Source organism: Nyctibius grandis, chromosome 4, assembly GCF_013368605.1.
Source record: "Nyctibius grandis isolate bNycGra1 chromosome 4, bNycGra1.pri, whole genome shotgun sequence".
NCBI classification, from domain to species: Eukaryota; Metazoa; Chordata; class Aves; order Nyctibiiformes; family Nyctibiidae; genus Nyctibius; species Nyctibius grandis.
Genome location: NC_090661.1, coordinates 21,676,091 through 21,696,184, shown reverse-complemented (window position 1 = coordinate 21,696,184; position 20,094 = coordinate 21,676,091). Strand labels below are relative to the sequence as shown.

The window sequence follows — 20,094 nt, the reverse complement described above, 5'->3', positions numbered from 1 at the left end:
GTAAAGATCAGTGCTAGCTAATGTTAGTATTTAGCCAGCTGAATACTCATCCTCCAAATTGCTTCAGATGGAGAATATAAAATAACATGCTTTAGCACAACAGTTTCAAAGACAGGTGAGTGAACAGGAACACTTGAATAACCCTGCTACAGGACATTCCCCGTCCCACAACTGACACAGACCACTGGTTGCAATTACCTTAGATTGTTTTTACTTGCATTGTTTTTTGAGGCAGCCAATTAGAAGTTATCATTCTCCCTCCATTCCAACACGCTTTCTTAAAAATGGCAGAGACCACTGGTAGTAAATAATTTTCTTTCTGATAATTCATATCAATATAATGCACAGCATCATAGCTTAATACAAATACTTTACATAACAGACACATAAGGACAAAACACAAGCATGTAACAATGCAGATGCATCTACTTTACTACATTACATGGCTAGGAGAGTTTCCTTTCATTTTCTTTGATCTTTTCTGTAGAATTTAAACTTCCGGTACCAATAAGCAAGCAATGTTTCTTTTGGTATTTTTAAAAAGCAGAGGGGAAAAAGTGGATGAAACAGAATTCAGAGGAAGTGAGCGAGATCATAAAAAGGCAACTTTTAAAATATCAGCAAACTTGTGTAACATAACAGTTATAGGAGAAACAAGTTTTACTAGGCTCAGCATCTCCTAAGTAAAATGGAGCAGAAAAAGAGAACTATTCTTCAGGAATAAAGTACTGTCATCTTCCCTATTGATCTCCAATTGCTTGATTTGTGCATGTGTGAGAGAGCTGGGGGTTATTCTGTTTTAGTCATTATCCTAACAGACTCATTAAAAACATGCACAAACTGTGACCAATGAAAGAGGGAGGGGGAAGAGCAATGAACACCTGAAAAACTCAAGGATAACTGTACAGATTGTTAGGATAATAAAGTGTAGAAGTTTATTATGTATCAGCTCATGTTTTCATCTCTTTATTCCCCCTCCCAAGAAGATTTGCTGTATGCCCATATACATTTAAAAATAGAGATAAATAAATTTTGTCCTTCTGGGTTTCCCTCATTGCAGACCAAGCCATAAATAATTATAAAATGTCACTTTTTGTTTATACTGGCAGACTCTGAATGCACCTACTGCTCTTCCTGGCTGGAAGGCATTTCTGAAGGATTCTTGACGTTTTAGACATTGCATAGGAGGCCTTTTTGGTTTAAACTTGATTTTTGCTCTTGACATTTGTTCCCCACTTACTCTTGTACCATGCCAAGTTTAGTACCTTAAATGCCTGTAAGAGGGAGTGACTGGATACTTCTGTAGCTCCACATAGCGAAGACCCTCCATCTGGGGAACAATGACATAAACTTGTATCCTTCCTAACACCCAGGACACAGTGAGTGTCCTCTGTGTAGCAACTGGGAACCGAAAACATTATGCAACTCTTGGGGGCTTATTTCAGAAAGCAAATGTCAATTTTGTAACTCAGACATAATTTTAAAGTGATTAAAAATTAATAAAACTTTAATAATGTTCAAAAGACGTCAGTAGCACAGTGCATCTGTGAATTCCTGTCCAAGTTCCATGTGATTTTGATTTCCCCAGCTCTGATCTACTTGGTGACTTGGTACCATTACACTCCACTCTTCATGTCAAGCTCCTGATGATTTTGTGTTTCATTAACGGTCAGGAATTCATCACATGCTCCTGTTCGGTCATTTGACTGTTCTTTGTGAACCAAGTGCACCATTTCTTGTGATTTGCTGGCATCTCCATTTAATCCACTTGTCTTTCTGTCCTCCACTGCCCCTTTGCCATTGTTAATCACTAGCTTTTTCTTCTGCCCACATCTAGAAACAAATAAAATGAAAATAAGTACTATAAATGGAGATTAACAGAAATAAGAATAAAATTGAAAGTCAATATTTAGGAAGAGGTGCTTGGAAATGAAACTTGTGTCTGCCAGTGCAGAGAAAATGAAACTTGTGTCTGCCCGTGCAGACTTATACGATGCAAAGTGTAAAGTTTCTCCGTATTCCATATTTTATTTTTGAAAGCATCCACAATTATATGCATAAAATTTGGTGGGAGCTCACTTGATTTCTATCTATTGTTACTACAGATAGGAATAACATTAATTACTGAAAGCTAGAACGATTTTCTAACGTCTGGATATATCCACATTTATGAACTTTGCATATATCCCACTGTAAGGACACGGTCATTCTAAACCCAGACTTGGGACCACACCTTTGAAAATGCTCAAATTCTTGAGAGAGCAGAAAATTTGGATCAAGCTATCACAAGATAAATTTTTCCTTCTTTGTATTAGCTTGTCAGGCCTAGAAGCCTGCCAACAGCAAGGAAATACGAAAAACTACTCTTGCTCCCATCAACAGCATAGCTCCTTATATTAAGGTAGGAAATGGCTACTGTGCTTTTAAAGTTACACTCAGTGCAGCACTGCCCAATAAACTCTACGTAGCTCTGACTGAACGCGTGTGAGTGCACACACACACACGCACTCTCTTTTTAAAAGTGACCAGTCCAAAACTGATGCATACTGGTCAATGTGGGCTGGGTATTCTTCAGGGTAGTAAAAAAAGTACTAGTTACACAGCTGTCAGATTTGCCCCAGACTGTTAAGATGGTTCTCTGGCTACACACTGTGTAGGTGCTGAACATCCTACTTGTCCTTAAACAGCCTTGTGTAAACTGAATATACAAAGCACAGCTCTCTTAAGAACGACAATGTCTCTGTGAAGTGCTTTCTTCTTAAATGAAGGATATTTTACCTGAATGATTAATTTGGCAGTTCAATTATACTATTATCCTTCTGAAGTGTTACTTTTTTCATGCTTACTGACCAATAGATGAGGGTTGCTTTATCCAAAGTAGCTCAGTTCACTGTGCTGATGTTACACACACCCTTGGGAATGATTCCTGCCCTGCAGCCATGAAATGCTGAAAGAGGCCAGAGAGAAGCTGTGGAGCCTCTCAAAAGAGCAGCTCACATTGTCTTTCCTGATATGATGGGGTCAGCGTGGGCAGCATCTTCTGTTGAACCCTGGAAGGAGATCCTAACACTTTTTACAACAGGCACCAGACAGAGGTAGTCTTTGCAAGAAGAGGAATAACTAGCTAACTTAAATAGGACCACACTGAACCTTGGTCATTTTGGGTTTTGGTTAAGATAGCTTATGACAACACCAATTTTTTTTAATTTTTTTTTTTTAAAAAAAGGAAATACTATAGCCAAGCAATTTGCTGTTTACTGAGAAGGCCCAATTGCTTGTTTGAAATGCTGGAAATTTCTGCCATACTTACCTCCTAACTAGAAAGGCTAAATCTATTGATTTCTGAATCAGGAAGTTAACTACCTTGAAACTAAGGCCTACACTTCATTCGGCTTTTTCAGACAACCCGAATGAGATTGAAACTGGACATGCTGCAGTTAGCATTCATTTTAAAAATGGTGTAACTGACAGCATTACACAAATAAAACTCAGATTGTTCTCACTTTTTAAATAAATTAATGCTTGAAACTTTCTCAATTTACTGGTCAGCTAACACTGAAATGCTCAATCCTCTTTTCTCAGCTATCCAGTTTCCTCATAGCATGGCTGCAGTGTTAGTTTTAGATTAGTTGGCATTCACATGCAGTATGCTGAGTGCACAGCAACTACCCCTCTATGAATTTTCACCATATTAGCACTTATCAGAATAGATGAAGAAAGGATGCTTGACTTATTCATGTTATCTTTTGGATCCTGATGAAGTAGAAGAAAAAATTCCACTTCTTTCAAGCATACTAGAGTACGTTCTTGCTTCAAAAAGTTTTCCTCACAGTGAGTAACACATATTACTAGCATCTAATCCATGTATTTGTACACATATATGCACCCAAATGCACTTTCTCTCTTTGCGACTCACTCCCAGCTGCATGGAAGCTCTAAGTAAAAGACACGTTTTCCATTAACAGTATCTAAGGCATAATTTACAGCCCTGAGATTGTTTCAGTTCTTGTCAGATGCAATCTATAATTAGCCATAGTGGCCCTGTTTGTCTGTTCCTATGGTGACTTAACTATGGTTAAGAGGAAGGAAACAATGGCAGTCTCTACTTTTAAAGGCATAACAGAGTAACATATAAATCAATAAGCCATGCCGTTCAGTCTGTGTAACTCCAGAATCACTTCACAGAAAGAAAGTTATAGAGTTTTCTGTCTCACCATATGCTTGATAGCTTACTTATTTCAACAAGTCTGTAATAATGCTGTCAGAGAAGCACTGATACTGTGGATACGGTCATAGGCCAAATATAGCAGGTGGCATCTCACTACTGACTTCAGCAAAACTGTATCAGTTTACTCTGTCTGACAATCTGGCATTTAGTTTGCACTGTTTTGTCTCATAAAAGCCTTCTGCATTATGGGCAGGGACTGCCTGGGTTGCTCCCTCACCACGGTGGCAGCGCTTTATTCTAGAACCTATGCCACGCTTTGGAGAACCTTGACACTATTTCACAGAAGCATTAACATGTGCTTTCCTGCCACCAGCAGACTAGGAATAAATTGCTCACTGCTTCCTGAACAAAAGCCTTCACATATTATATGGTTACTCTGATAAAGTAACATTCAAATAGAAAATAGTTACTCTGTTAAAGGGTTCAACTTTACTATTCAAGTAGCAAAAAGCTGTTTAAGACAATTGTGACGCAACCTCAGAACAGCCCCCAGAGAAAAGAAAGAGTTAAGAACATTATAGCCTATCCTTTAAGCTACAGATTTTTCCAAATTTCCCAGCTAACTTTGCACAGATCATGGAAACTTTCTGTTCCTCAGCTTCTTCATCTGTAAAGTGGAGTAAATAAAGCTATCGAGTGCTCTGATAGCAATGTTAGAATATATCCCTGTGACTGCCGGCTGTGATACTGCCTTTTGTTTGGAAGGAACAAATTAATCCTGTGACAGTCCTTCACACTGTACACAGACAACACTGTTAATGGTGGAGGATTATTCTCAGCTCATCCTGTGGTTGCTCACTCTCAGTGGACAGAATTGTCCTATTAATAAGTAGAGAATAATTAATTCTCTGTGATCTACATACAGCTAGTTTCCATCTACAAGTAAAGACCAAACAGTTTATACAGCTACTGACTTTACGTGGTTCCACGTGAGTGTGAAGGCTGATGTGTGACCTGTGCAGGACACGGTGACTTGGACCCTCGCACCCCAAGTCACAGAGCTTCGCAAAGGAAGTCCTTTCCTGTGTTATGCTGCTCTGCTCTTTCATGAAGCTTTGAAGCCTGTTGATGAAGAAAATAGCGAGGCAGTGTGTTTTGAAAAAGTAAAGGGGCTACCTTACCTTCTCCGACTGTTAACAGCAATGCATACTCCAAGAATCAACCCAAGTGCCACAAGAGCGGCAACTATGATCAGCCATTCTGTGGGGAGAGTTGGGGGGGGAGAGCGTGTTAACATATCTCATGTAGTTTTGCTGTTTTGCAGAACTGCAAGAACACAAGCTCTTTTACATTCTTTAAACTGTCAGACTTTTTTCCTAGCTTGCATGAATGTGTGTTTGTTTTACAAAGTGCAAATCGAATAAATTTTCATCATTCAGCTATACACAGGACAACTCGGATGAACACTGTTAACACCTATAAGCACTGTATTTTGGTGGGCATAAGAGAAGTTGTAATCACCGATTTGCTCCAAAAGCAAAAGAAAAGGATTATCAATGACACATCTGCAATCCCAGGCACAAAAGCAGAATGATTTTCAGGTAGAGTGAAATGTTCGTTTTTTCATTTAAAATCTTATTTTAAGGGGTATTTTTGGGGCAACCTCTAAAAAAAAAAAAAGGAACTACAAAACTGGAAGGGACCCTAAGAGGTCATATCAGCTAGATTTAACTCCAGTGAAACAGAGTCCATAAGAAGATAGCTGAGGAATATTCCATTTGCTCTTAACATTTTTAGCAAAGGAGATTTCACAACCTTCCTGGTAGCCTATTATTTATGCTGTACTACCATTATAGACAGAGATCCTCTCCTAAGAGCTAAGTCCTTTATTTGTTTGTTTGAAACAAGTCTCCCTTGTTTAACAAGTCTCCTATCTTTCATTTAAAAAAAATTAATTCTTCTGATTAGTTAATTATTATTACTTCATGGTGAAAAACTGATAGGCATTCTTTTTGTGTCATACTCTTCTCATATCTCCCTTCAGTTTTCTCTGAAAATGCTGAGTTCTTCAAAAGGTGCTTCAGAGGTTACCATTCCAAAATTTGCTTTGTGCTCTTCTCCATTTTTTTTTCCTATGTGATTAATGCAATGCCTTGAACTGAATACAGAGCTTCAGCTCTGGACTTGCTAGGCCTAAGTAGAGTGGGATAATTACTTTCTCTGTTTTAAAAATTACTTTACTGTTATTATGTCCCAGAATATATTTGCATTCTTTTGCAATTGTGTCATGGTGTTGGCTTCTTTCTATTCTGTTTTAGTCTGCAAGCCCTATTCTGCAACACTCATCTCAGCTATTATTTTCACCAAACATTCTCATGGATATGATACTTTGCATATATCTTTACTGAATTTTGTCTGATTTCATATCAATTTATAAAGTTTATTTGGATCTTAATCTCATTCTCCAAATGCATGATTTCTCTCATCTTGATATTGCTGGGAAATTATATGTTACAAGATGCTCCATTTTTCAGACCACTAGCGAAAATGCTGAATATTATCTGATTCAGAACAAAGCCTGAATGACTGTACTTGACCTACATTTTCATCTCTTACTTCAGTTCATATTAATACAATTCTGGGCTTAAATTGTTAGAACAGATGATTTAAAAAGCCTACCTGGTACCTGGGCTGACCTTGGTTGTGAAACTATTTTTGTTGTGGTGGTCTCTCCTGGGAAAGTAGTGGATTCATAATGTCCCTTGTGTGGTCCTTGATTACCATATATGCTGGAGGTAGATCCTAAAGAACAAAACTATCCATTAGGCCAAATATGCTTAGTAAATATTTAACAGTGAGGTACAAAGACTATGACTTTCACAATTAAAAAAAAAAATTGTAGAAAGCTCATGCTGTGGTCATTAAAAATATTCATACTAAAAACTATTACACAGACTATAATCACCATACTCATCTGAACTATGGCTAGTTTTAGTATTTTGAATAACAAAACTCATGGGTTTCTCCTCTTGTCTCTCTCATATGTTTCAGTTTTGATTATGCTATACTTTCATGAACCAAAATGCGATTATAATTGCCTAGACATTTTCTGGAGAAAAATGTCCCTGTTCCATGGGGGAAAAGAGAGTGAGAAAAGAAGAGAGAGAGAGAGAAAAGAAAGAACTTTACTTTTATATTTAAACATAAAATGACCAATATGGAGAAATTTTGAAACTTTAAATTTTATTCCTACACAGAATAAAACTGAATTTCTAAAACTCTAATACTTTCATAAAATAGAAGAATAGTTCTCTGAATGGTTTTAAATTTGATAGCTATGTATACAGTGGGACTTTAAAAATTCAAAATATTTTTCCTAATAGAAAAAATGATCCCTGAAAACTTAGAGGTGGATCGCCTTGTCCTTTTTAATAAGTTGTGTAATTTGGTTCTAAAAGCGTATTAAATCTTAAACTAAAATGCATAATTCCAGTCTCAAGTATTTGCTATGCTGACCATATGGCTTGAAATTTTACGCAATTACATTTTTGGCCCAAACTGTTGCCATATGGGTATCCCAAGTCTAAAATTATCAGCACACTAGAGATAACAGTGATTTCATTTGGGACTACTACTTCATTATCACTACAAAAAAGATATTACAGATCTCCACCTCTCTGAATTCTTCCAGACTCTAATAGAGCAAATTAAGCACTTTAATCAGCTGTAAAGTTCTTTTTCTTTAACACACACTGCAACTCGTTTCCAGCCAGCATTTCTGATCTCATTTCCTAATAGCATCTGGCAAATACAAAATCGAGAGGCAGGTTTTTTCCCTCTGTTAAGCTTAACCAGCAAGTAGTTCATGAATCTTCCAGATGTTTCCATTGTTTCTATTAACAAGAAACTTATTGACTGGTGACTTGTTTTGTGCTATCTTACCAGAAAGGACAGAGCATTAATTCAGCAACTAAGGGTCCTGATCTAACCTACAAGAAAGCTGACCAAGAGGAACATACTCACTTGTCTACTCCACATTTCAGGAGATTTTTTTAAGGTGCTTTATACCATCCTTGATAAATGCCAGAGCTTTTCCACCACAAAGCCCTTAGAAAGGCACGCAGACATTTATTAAAATTCGTGCACTTAGAGAACTGCTACGTTTGCCCTTCTCCTCCCCTGACCGCTGAAGAAGAAGGATTCAGTCAAGTCCCCTGCTGTTCTGGCTCTGGGGAGGTGCTTGCAAGTGGCAGGGAGGGATTCTCAAAATCTCTCTACATTTCATTTTGATGACATACTAGATTTTTTTTTTTCTTTTTGACAGCTATTTTTTGGGTTCCTTCAGTGGACTGATTTGTTATTCCATGGACACTTGGACAACAGATCAGTCATTAGTGTGATGTGAGACCACAGCTTAAACATCACTGTAGAGAAAAAGCAGGCGAAAGAAAGTAGTATAGTACATCAAGCCATTCATTGGCTCAGAGAAAGTCTTGAACTATAGTCTGCCAACACATTCATGAATATTTTCCATTCCATTACAGCTATATGGGGCAACATTACAAATGAATGAATCCCTCAATAAATAAACTTATTTATGATGATGGTAGTGTCCTAGTAATTCCCTTGTATTATGTTTTTAAAAAGCACCAAGAGAAGATAAATGAAAAAAGGAAGAGTTTTGGGAATATGGCCTTATGGCCTTTGCCAGGGCACTGACAATGCAAAGATTCGACAGACATTCACCTTGAAAATTATCTTCAAACCAGTTCTTACAGGTTTTACACACTCAAAACAGAAAGGTAGCAAACATTTTTTCATAGTATGTAATGTCTGCACTTAAAATTAAGGGGTCAGCTTGGAATAATTAAGTGAATAGGGCAGCAATAATCAAGAAATCAGTTTGTTGTAGTAGGAAACCATTAGTAAAAATAGATTTATCTTTCCAATAAAATTCTATCAAATACATATTTTGCGTTTATATTGCTGTGCCTATTCAGGCAATTTTGATAGTGTTGATTGATTTTACTGGGTTTATATAAAATTCTGATTAAAAAATAAGTGGGCCAAATTCTACCTGACAATGTATGAATTAACATTAATTAATTAATTACAGAATTACCTTTAAAGTGTTTGCTGTATAATGCTATGAAAATATAAGTACATATTCTTGTTTATGTGCAAAGAATGACCACAGAGCATCGGCCAAAACCTACCCTGGGATGGTTCCACTAACTTCCAAGAAAGTGCAATGAAAATAGTATTTGGATTAGTGTGCATGAGAAGTAGCATTTGGAAAAAACCTTACTGTTAGGATGATTATTTGTATGGAAACTGAATTTGGGAATAAGGAAAAGTCCCTTCATTTCCCGTACTATTAGTATGTGACCACACACACACAAAAAAGGAATATTATATACAGTATAATAAGTAAAAACTGTTACTGTTAACTGCACTAACTCTATCAGAAGAATAACCCTTTAAAAAAAAAGTTGTTGTTCACAAATGAAATGTCAGTTGCAGCCCAGTAACATAGATATAATTAATCACTGGCAAGATACCAACAGCAAATATACCTAGAAAAAAAAGGTTTCAGAGAGGATTACCTTTCTTTTGACACATATTCAACTAATATAGAAGGAATATGTATGGGGAAAAAGTAACAGACAGATCAGTGTTACATAGCTATCATTTGTGCCCAGCAAAAAAGACAGACAAAATGCTATCGTGTGTGTGTGTGCACATGAGGAGAAAGTTTACTCGTTCACTTTAATACTTGTGTTACCACATACAGATAACAGAATATAAGGAAAGGTTATTTGCAAAACACTATTTTCAGCCTTTAAGCAGATGTCCTCTGCTTTGCACAGGAAGAGATTCCCTTTAACGACATCTTACAAGCAGGTTATAAACAATAATAAAAACCAAAAGGAAATCATAATATGAGAATAATTTACAATTATGGTTAGTACACATGATTTTGGACTATCACCATTGTCCAAAATAATAACTGACTGACGGATAAATGAAAATGGTTATAATTCATTGTTCTTACTAGTAGGAAGAGGGGTCTGCAATTGGTTAAAATGATCGTCAATGTCTGGAAAAAATCCAGGTATCCAGTTGACATGGGAACCATCTGTGGTGTTTTCTTGTTCAGTTTCATGTCTGGGTGGAGTGCCAAGTACCAGTGGCTCTCTGGTTGCATTCTCTTGGTTAACATCATCCACGGACTCTGTGACTGCCATGATGACGGCATGATCAGCTTTGAAAGTGAGCACTCACAAAACCACCACCCACATTAGTTACCTCTTTCCTGTACCACAGCAAGCCAGAAAGCATGTCCATCTTCCTCATTCAAAGCACAGGAGAGAAGACATGAAGGCCTCCCCTTCTTCCACACTGTCACTGGCTTCTGAGAGACCCTTAAGTACTACATACATGCTCACCATGTTGGAGGGAGATGTTGGCTACATATAGAGATCCCAGTGACAGATGGAGAGGGAAGACCTTCAGAAGAAGAGACCACAGCAGCAACAGCCTGACCCTGTAAATCAGGAGTGAGCAGCCATACTGCAGCCAGATCTGCAGCAGTCTTGCCTGGCAATCAACTGGTGAGGAGAAGTAAAGAATTGAAGGCAAAATTTATGGGACGTAATTCTTCTATGATTGCCCTGCCCTCATCACCAGGACAGCACTCCCTGGTGATGGTGATGCTGCTGCTGCTGATTCACAGGAGCAAGTCATCTGATTAACCCACCAGAGCACCTCCACCACACCAATCATGGTGCCAAAGCATATCAAGCCTGATCCCACTGACGCGCGAGAAAGGAAGATGAGGCTGGGGATTCAGAATCACCAAAGTGCATATCTTGCAGAACAGTCAGGAGGCCACCCAGAAACATGCTTCACCAAAGGACAGAAACTGCCAAGTGTACCAGCAGGGAGTCCCTTATGTCTTGTCCAGAAGGTAATTCTATCAACAGCACAGATCACACCACAGATTTTTTGCACTGCAAGTCCACACCGAGAATGTAGATCCCCCAGGATGAGAAAGATGGGGAAAGGAGTCAATTTCAGAAGAAATAATGTCTCATTTCACACCAGGCATGAGAAATGAGTATGACCCATTATTCTTACTGGTACCCATCAGAGGAGAGTAATCACCAGCTTTGTTCGTACTGGCTGTGGTCCTGTGGAGGACCTCATCCCCAGTCGTGTCTGTGGGATGTGCGATGACTTCAGTGTCCTGTTCTGGTTCATTATCTGAAGGTGGAGGCGGCTGAGTTGGGTCTTCATGGTGGGCATTGTCAGGAGAGGCAACAGCTGTTACTATGATGTGAGGTGCCCCTACTTCCTGAGTTATATCTTCTGGTTTCAGAACATCAGTGGAGGCTGTGACTGTTGTGATGATGGCTAAGTTAACTTCAAAGATGTTTACAATACCCCACCTTACATATTTTTCCCTCTTTACCTTATGTAACAAGATCTACCTTTTTCTTTTTTTCAGCCTATGTAGAATATACAGTGAGGAAAAAAAAAAACCCACAAGCAAACAAGTTCTGTATATGTCTCATTATTTTTGGTTTGTCTGTTCCTTCACTAATACTGTTTATCACTTTGATAGTTGCTTATTCATTTCCTAAATTTTAGTGCATATAAACACCTTCTAGAGAGTAGGTAGCAGCCACTTAGACCTGACTATTTGAGATTGACAATACCATCACTTTAAAAAAATATCTTTTTAAGTTTATTTATGCATCTCTCTTTTTCCATGAGATGATCATAAGAATGTGTTCTGGTCTCCCAAGAGAAGAATTTAAAATTAATTCAGATGGAAAATTAGGGAATTAAATTATTTAATGAACATCCTTGACAATCATTCTAGCAGTGCTAAGACTCCTGCTGATGCAAAAGAGTAAGGATGTCACAAAAGCATTCTAAGAAAAAGTCATGCCTTAACTAAATGCACTTTCAGAATTTCCAAGTGCTCCAAAATATTAACGGAATAATAAAGGTTAATATTCATTCAAAATTACACCACTGAAAGTTAATATCACTAAGCAAAATGAGAAACCAAAAGATGCATTTCCAAACAACAGTAGCCTAAAGCGTTAGTTTTGAAAATACCTAGTAATCACTATTTAGAATGGAGAAAAACACAATATTATTTTCAGAATAAAATGAGCAAAAGAATTCCTGTCATTACACAGGAATAAGATTAGAATGACTTGATTGAAAACATTTTAATAAATTGCAAAATCATACTTGGGTTTTCATATTTGCAACTGATCTGTCAAACCGCATAAAGCTTAACAGGCTGATGACAATGAACTGTGAAGCTTTATAGGATCTCTTCCATATTTAGAAAACAGAAGCAGGGAGTAGATAAAAGAACTGTATTTTAATCCACACAGTCTTTGGTTTTCACAGCTCTTTGGCAAACCATAAGTGTTGTGGATTAAATAATCTGGATGAAAATGAATTTTGAAGATGAAAATGGAAAGCATAAATGCTAATTTTTCCTTAGCATTTTTTTTTAGAAAATGCAAGAAAGACGAAAAAAGTTCCAAAGCACTACAATGTCATAAAAATCCATTGTTAAACAATAAAAATACTAGAATAAAAAAGCAATATTTTGATTGGGGATAATTTTAATTGGATAACATGCAGAGCTTAGGAATTGAAGTCAGAACCTTGCAGAACTACATGAACAAACTGCAGTAAGTTATTTCAAAATTTACAATATTAAGACAATCTGTGGCAACGCCAAGACCAGGAATGATCAAACATGAAAAACTGTTCTTAAGTCTATGCTTCATTTACATCACCCACCACCCCCACAAAGTAATTGCTTTTTCAGTATCACCTTCTACTAAAAATAAACCTAATAAAACCTGGGGGACATAAGAAATAGGGGACCCAGGGAAAAAATATCCTTAAAAGACAGCAATTTTTGTTGGGAAGTTCACATGCAACAAAATCATAAAAACGTTTGCACTGCAAGTTCACAACAAAAATGTAGACCCCCAAGATAAGAAAGATAGGGAAAGCACTCAATTTCAGAAGAAATAATGTCTCATTTCGCATCAGGCATGAGAAATGAGTATGACCCATTATTCTTACTGGTACCTGTCAGAGGAGGGTCATCACCAGCTTTGTTCATACTCGCTGTGGTCCTGTGGAGAACCTCATCCCCAGGGGTGTCTCTGGGATGCATGATGACTTCAGTGCCCTGTCCTGGTTCATTATCTGAAGGCAGAGGTGGCTGAGTTGGGTCTTCATGGTGGGCATTGTCAGGAAAGGCAACAGCTGTTACCACAATGATTTAGTCAGCTGTGAATTCCATGTGTGTGCTGCCGTGCCCCTCCCATTCCTACCACGTTCAAGTCTCCTGTTCCCTTTAAACCACTGCTACCCTTTTCTCACCACAAAAGGGGAAGAGAAGGGAGATCTTCTGTCCTCCCATATATCATCACTGCTCTCTCAATGTATTGATCAGATATTTTCATTTGCTATTCTCACCCACTTTTTTACTTAATCCAAAAGATTCCCAAGGGCAGTGGACACAGGGAAAGGTCATAGAGACAGTGTCAGGAGAATTCCCTGACCTGCGTCACAGGCTGACCACAGATCCTCAGCTTCAGGGACACTGTCAAGTTCTGCTACATTGTGTTTTACATTACAGACATCAGTACTGATAGTAAAGAACCCTGTCTACAGGCATTGATTCTCCTTTGTTGCTCAAGACTCTGAGAGTGGTGACAAGTTATGGAAAATGGTTATAATTCATTGTTCTGTTCATGGTAGTCGTAAGATTAAGTTTCCTTCCAGAATCAGCTTCAAATTTTTGCATTACTGAAGGATTTTACCTATCAAAATTACTTCGTGGTGTGGTGTTTACTGAAACCACCACCCACACTGTTCTTCTCTTCCTTATATGCAGAGTAGACGTTATGTTTCTTATTCTAATTGGATCATAAAGAAGAAAATAGAAATGGGCTTTTCTATTTATTTCCATTGTCATCAGCTTTCCAGCTTCCTAACCTAAGCTGTCCTGCTTTTCTAGAATAGCTGAATAAAGGCAGGAGCAGTGAGACAGAAGAGATAGACAGATACCATCAGAGGAACACACATCAACTGTAAAAGAAGTTTAACTAGTTGCCACAAAATCAAAAATAGGTTCTGAGCATTGTCTGTTTAAGAAAGGATGGAAGTTACCTCCCCTCTTATTTCAGGAATAAGTCATATGTTCTCATATCATGTTTTTAGAACATTATTTTGATGGTGTAAATGGTATGTGTTATGATACATATGACTGCATCATGATATTGTGTCATGCCAGTTTTGTAAATTCCTTTCTCTCATCATTCTATGAACGAGAGGGACAAATGTTTAGATAAAATCTATGAAAAGAACACTCTTTTCCCAGATGAATATTCACAAATTAAAAGCATTAACCTGTTGATGCACAAAGATATATAAATATGAATTCAACTTTATGGTAAAGACAGTTTGGCAACACCAAATAATATAACCTATGTAATAATCCAGATGCAATTCCACAGTCATGCTTCACTAAGGAACAGAAAGCGCTGAAAGTGATGCTGGTAAATAAAAAATATATCTTTTGTACAGACCTAAAATTGAAAACTTCTACCTCACCACCATCTAGGCAGAACACAGAGAAAATTAATCACTAAAATTTATATCATTAGATTAAAGAGATCAGTAAGTTACTCCTCTCTACAAATTCATGCAATATCTTTTCAAGACAGGCCATCTGAGAGACAGAAGTGATGAGATATACATAACTGACATTATTACTAGTACCTGTAGTGGAAGACTCTTTTTCATGATTACTCTCTCTGGAAGGAATAATTCTATCCATTATAGTAGGTTGTGTGGCATAATCCTCTCCCTTTTCCCAACCTGGATACACCAATGGGTCTTGCGCTGAGTCGTTCTGTTTGGCCTCATGGTTGGAGGCCATAGCTGTTATGATGATGGTGAAGCAATTATGAACTCAGTATATAAAGATCCATTTCTCATATTATTCTCCTCTTCGGTTCTTGTCTTTATGACAGGCCTTGCTCACATGTCTACTACATTTAATGGCAAAGAGAAGTAAAGTAGATTTGCTTCTCATTCTGGTTTATGTTTAGAAAAGCTGCCTACTGTCACAAGTAGGACTGACTCCTTCCTCAAACTGAGCATATGCTTTTCAGAATCAAAGCAACCCAATCAAAAAAAACCCAAGAAAATTGCCACAGCATGTTAAAATTTTAATTGCAACTCAGCCAAATTATATTGCTATAGTAGTATAGTATAGTGTAGTATAGTATAGTATATTATATTATAGTATAGTATAGTATATCATAGCATAGTATAGTATAGTATAGTATTTATATATATCAGTAATACATTGTACTGCATCACCAGATTTTTAAAGGATGTTGATGAAACACCTGGGGTTGATATCTTAGAGGAACGTGGGCTTAGGGGCTGCTGATGCAGTGAGCTACACAAAACTTTTGCTAATAAAACTACATTTAATTGAAGGAATAGATCCACAGTATACAGCATCTCAAATAATGTTTATGATATGCTTGTCTTCACTGGCCTGTATTTGATAATCTGCAAGAGCAGATGATGACTGTGTTAAATTCACTGTTGGCAGTGCTTAGTACAGCACATTAGTCATTAACTAGTAAACTTAGTACACTCACAAGAACAGAAACTAATATATGTCAATTTTCAGTTACTAGCTTTACATTATAATTTGAGCTTTTACATTTCAATTGCTTCAACTGATGGAAAAGAGAAGCCTCTCTTTTATTCTACACTATGCTTTGTTTTCTTTCCTTCACCACCAGTATCATCTTGTCATAGTTCAAAAGTGGGGTTAGTAGGTATTTTAGATAAAAATTTTTAAATATAATTGCCATATTAACAAAAACTTTAAAAAAATCCCAGGTTCAATAATGACTTGCAACAGGGAAATGAACACAGCTCCCAAATATGTGAAAAATACAAGAGATGTTATTATTTTTCCATTTAAAAATTCACTGTTTCCTACCAATATAACCCTGGTAGATAGCATGTTACAACCTTGTGACTGCATGGCACAGAACACAAAACGTAGAGGACAGTTACAGAATTAATCTACTATAGGTCTTGACACACAATCCAAATAAGAGAGAAAACAAACCTACAAGAACAGGTCTGAAGAATAGAATCATTAAAAAAACCCCCCACCATCAGAGTTGCCCAGGTTTATTCACAGAACCTCTGTTATGGCCTCAGAATGCAAAAGTGTTAGTAAAAAAATCCTGAAACTAAACCTTTAATAAACCCTGATAATTTACTAAAATGTGACCTGTAATATTACCTGTATGAGAAGACTCCTTTTCAATATCATTTTCACCTGCAACAGTAAATCCATGTTGTTCAATACTCCCAGTGGTATTTGCAGGATTTTGTTCTTGACTGATCCATCCAGAATGAACACTGTGTAACAGTGGATGTTGGGTTGGTCCTTGATGTTTTTCATTTTCGTTTTTAACTAGTGCTGATAAGATGATGATTAAATCAATAATGATCAAAATACCCAACACCAGTCATATTATTCTCATCTTCATGGTCAACACAACAAGGGTGCTTGGCTTTTGTGTTTTGGCTCTTTCTTTTCATTGTTGCATTTGATGTGAAATGAAAGAAGAAAGAAAACAGAAGTCCTTTGGAAATTCTATCACACAAAAGCATCACCAGGATCGGAAGAAGATTTAAGTGTGCTAGAAAGCATCCCAATGACCAATGGCAGAGAAAAGCTATATGAGAAATAGTGGAAAAACACATAGAAGCAACAGCTTGCATTTCTAGTTCATATTTATTAATAACTTAACTGTTGAGCCTGTGCATTCTGGGTTTTTAAAAGTGAAAAAGATGATGAACTTTCTTTTTTGAGTTAATATCTCAACCACACAATTACAAGGCTGGCTTCAAGGAAATTGTCATTTCTTCCAGGACTGGATGAATGAAGTAAGTAAGTTCATATATTCGAAGCTGAAAAGCATACTTGTTCTGAACTCAGTAATAATTAAAGCTCTTACTGATAAAATAAATTAATTGCTCACTCTTTAATTTGCTGTTGTTTACATAGCAGGAGATGCAGTCAGAAATCACCTGAAGTACCACCACCGTAAGAGATTTTCTAACGAACATTAAAAGGCTTAGAAAAGATACACCAGAAAAAAAAGAATATAACACTAAGATGAGCATTAGAACTCACTTTGAAATATATTTGCCTTAGGTATCAAACGTTTCCACGAGTGATACATTAAAGGTAAAGCAAAGGTCCTTAATCAGAGCATGCAAAGAATGAGATGGACCTGTTACATATGCTGTAAGTCACCAGCTAGAGAAACCTATGCTATTTCCCAAAAAGAGCAAAACTGGAGGAATATTTATCTTCACATTCAGGCAATGAAATGTTCATAAAGAGGTCACTCATGCAAATGTAACATGTTATTTTTGTAATTAAGCCCAATACATATAGATTATCTTGTAAAAAAAAAGTTAAAATTAACCGATGTATGAATACAACTGATCTAATAACACTTCAGAACTAAAAGAAAGTTACCACAACAATTATTTCTAGGTGATTATAGCACCTGTTCTGATGCAAACTGTATAAACTTCCACCGTTCAAAACAATCTCAGAACCAGAAAGACAGGTATCTAGCTATGGGAGGCAGATTGTATAAATCCAAAGAACTACCACAGGATGTAGAAAATGCTTGTTTTCACAGAGGGATAAGAAGGGTTTCCACAAGTCCCAGTGAAATATATTTCCTTTCAGTACAATCTAATTTTAGGCAACTACAAGGCTGGCCCCCAATCCAGCTGAATATAGCTGCACCTCCAGCTATTCAGTTTTGCACCTCTTCTTAACAGGGTAAAGCTGTGCATTATAGCCAAAACATCCTAAAAACGAAGCTCATATCCAGCTATGCTTTTCAGAAAATTTTAACTGGAAACTATTTAGGTACATAGCAAAAATAGCTGGAATGCACTCTGTAAGCCTTTGCCTACAGAGGTTTTTAGGCTTGAAGAGCATGAGCACACTTTCAGTATCTCAGTTGGCTACTGGCACAAACACTGGTAACAAAATGTTCACATTCATCTGGAGGTAGTATGTGCTACCCTTTGTAGCACAGTTTCATGTATTTGAATCACTAGCTCCTTTTATTGTCTTTTGTCTTCAGGTTTTACAATAGAAATTTTAAAGTGGAAAAAACAGATTTTTTTTTCTCACGAAGGTGGGTCACCAAATGTTACAATCTGCTCAGTTTTATTACACTACTGGCAGTGCAAGTTTAAAAACCCCAGAGACGTGAGGAAAAGTGGCAAGTAATGAAGATTAGATGCAAAAGATAGACTTGGAAATGACAGATGAATGTTATAGATGCCACCTCTGAGGGCTCTAGTACAAATAATGTAAAGGTATTATACTGAACGGAGGCTAACGGTATGGGAATTACAACCAGCTGCACCATAACAGTATTATACTTTACTGAATTATGTCATAAATCTGAATATTATCTGAAATGCTTAATTGCTTTACCCCTGCCAGCAGAGCTAGGATACTGCTCCTCTTCATCTGTATAGTTCCAATGATCTTGTGTGGAGATTTCCAGAAGTGTTTCGTGTTGCGAGTCCACAGCTGTTAGGACAATGGAAGATTCAACACCGACCACGCTCTACTTCTACCACTATTACTCTACTGTTAGTGTGTGTCATAAAGGTGATGGAAAATGGAAATTCATGCATAGCTTAAACGTAGTCTCTCTACTTTTCTTATCAAATCCCTTTACATCAAACCAGTCGTTCTTTTCATTGCATTGGACAGATGCAAAGTTTCCCAAGAAGAATGCGGAAAACAAGCAATAGAAGAATAACGTATAGCAGAAGTAGTGCAAAACCATTACAGCAGTTATGGACATTTAAACTCAAGTTTGAAGAAAAATGCTGGACCTGAAGAATATGGCAGATGTCTGAGTACGTGTAAAATATGCTTGCTAAGTACTCAAGAAGTACTCAGATTCATGTTAGAATATCCACCACCCAGCTCAAAAGCTACGATCAACAAAAAAACAAAAGCACCTTGACAGCCACCAGGAAGACAATATTAGTCAAGAAAGTTGTAATACAATTCAACAGATAAAATAAAACTTCCACAAGAGTCTATGATCAGAGACTGTATACATTTTCACCCATGGAGCATGCACCACTAGGCCACAGAAAGTAGTTGGAATGCAATATGGAATAAGTGACCAATGCAGAGTCTCAAAGATAAAAAAAATTAACACCAGAAATACCCCAAACTTAGGCAAAAGAATAAAAAAACCCCAAGCAAGATGACTTGCTCATTTTGTATTTTCTTCTAAAAATGAAGACCACTGCTGAAAAAACCCAAATACTTCACTATCTTCAGAAAAAAAAAATAAAATACTTATAAACAGTGATTTATAAACACTACTGAGTAAATAAGTGCATGGACAAAAGGCACATTAAGATGTGCTCAAATTAAATTAAATTACAAAAAAGGAAAATATTATTATCTTTGTACAAATAAGAGAGTCAGAGTATAGTCATTATTGGCAACATCTATACTGAAAAAAACCCCAGGGCTGGGACAATTCCCTGGTCATAAGGCCAAGTAGCAGACTTTGTGCTTCAGTGACACACAGCATTTGGCTTTGATCCCCATATGTGGTGGTTTTCTGGTTTTGAGACAAAATGATTTTAGGTATGGATGGCTTTTTTAGTTAAAAAAGAGCTATCAGATGATCACTGTGGGACGATTCGTATCAGGAAAATAAGGCTATGTATTAAAATATCAGCATTATGGTGTTGGATCATGC

At 37.0% G+C, this 20,094-nt stretch overlaps 1 protein-coding gene across 1 annotated transcript in view; it reads right to left on the bottom strand.

Annotated features, from left to right (window-relative positions):
- Positions 1-298: 298 nt before the first annotated feature.
- The window catches only part of CD44 (CD44 molecule (IN blood group)), a 57,158-nt gene continuing 37,362 nt past the window's right edge, over positions 299-20,094 (bottom strand). Inside the window, exons 7-9 of the mRNA XM_068398925.1 lie at positions 6,848-6,970; positions 5,350-5,428; positions 299-1,833 (exon numbers count right to left, since the gene is read on the bottom strand). Coding sequence (XP_068255026.1) covers positions 1,617-1,833; positions 5,350-5,428; positions 6,848-6,970 — 419 coding nt within the window. The 3' untranslated portion in view covers positions 299-1,616. The remainder of the gene's footprint in view (positions 1,834-5,349; positions 5,429-6,847; positions 6,971-20,094) is intronic.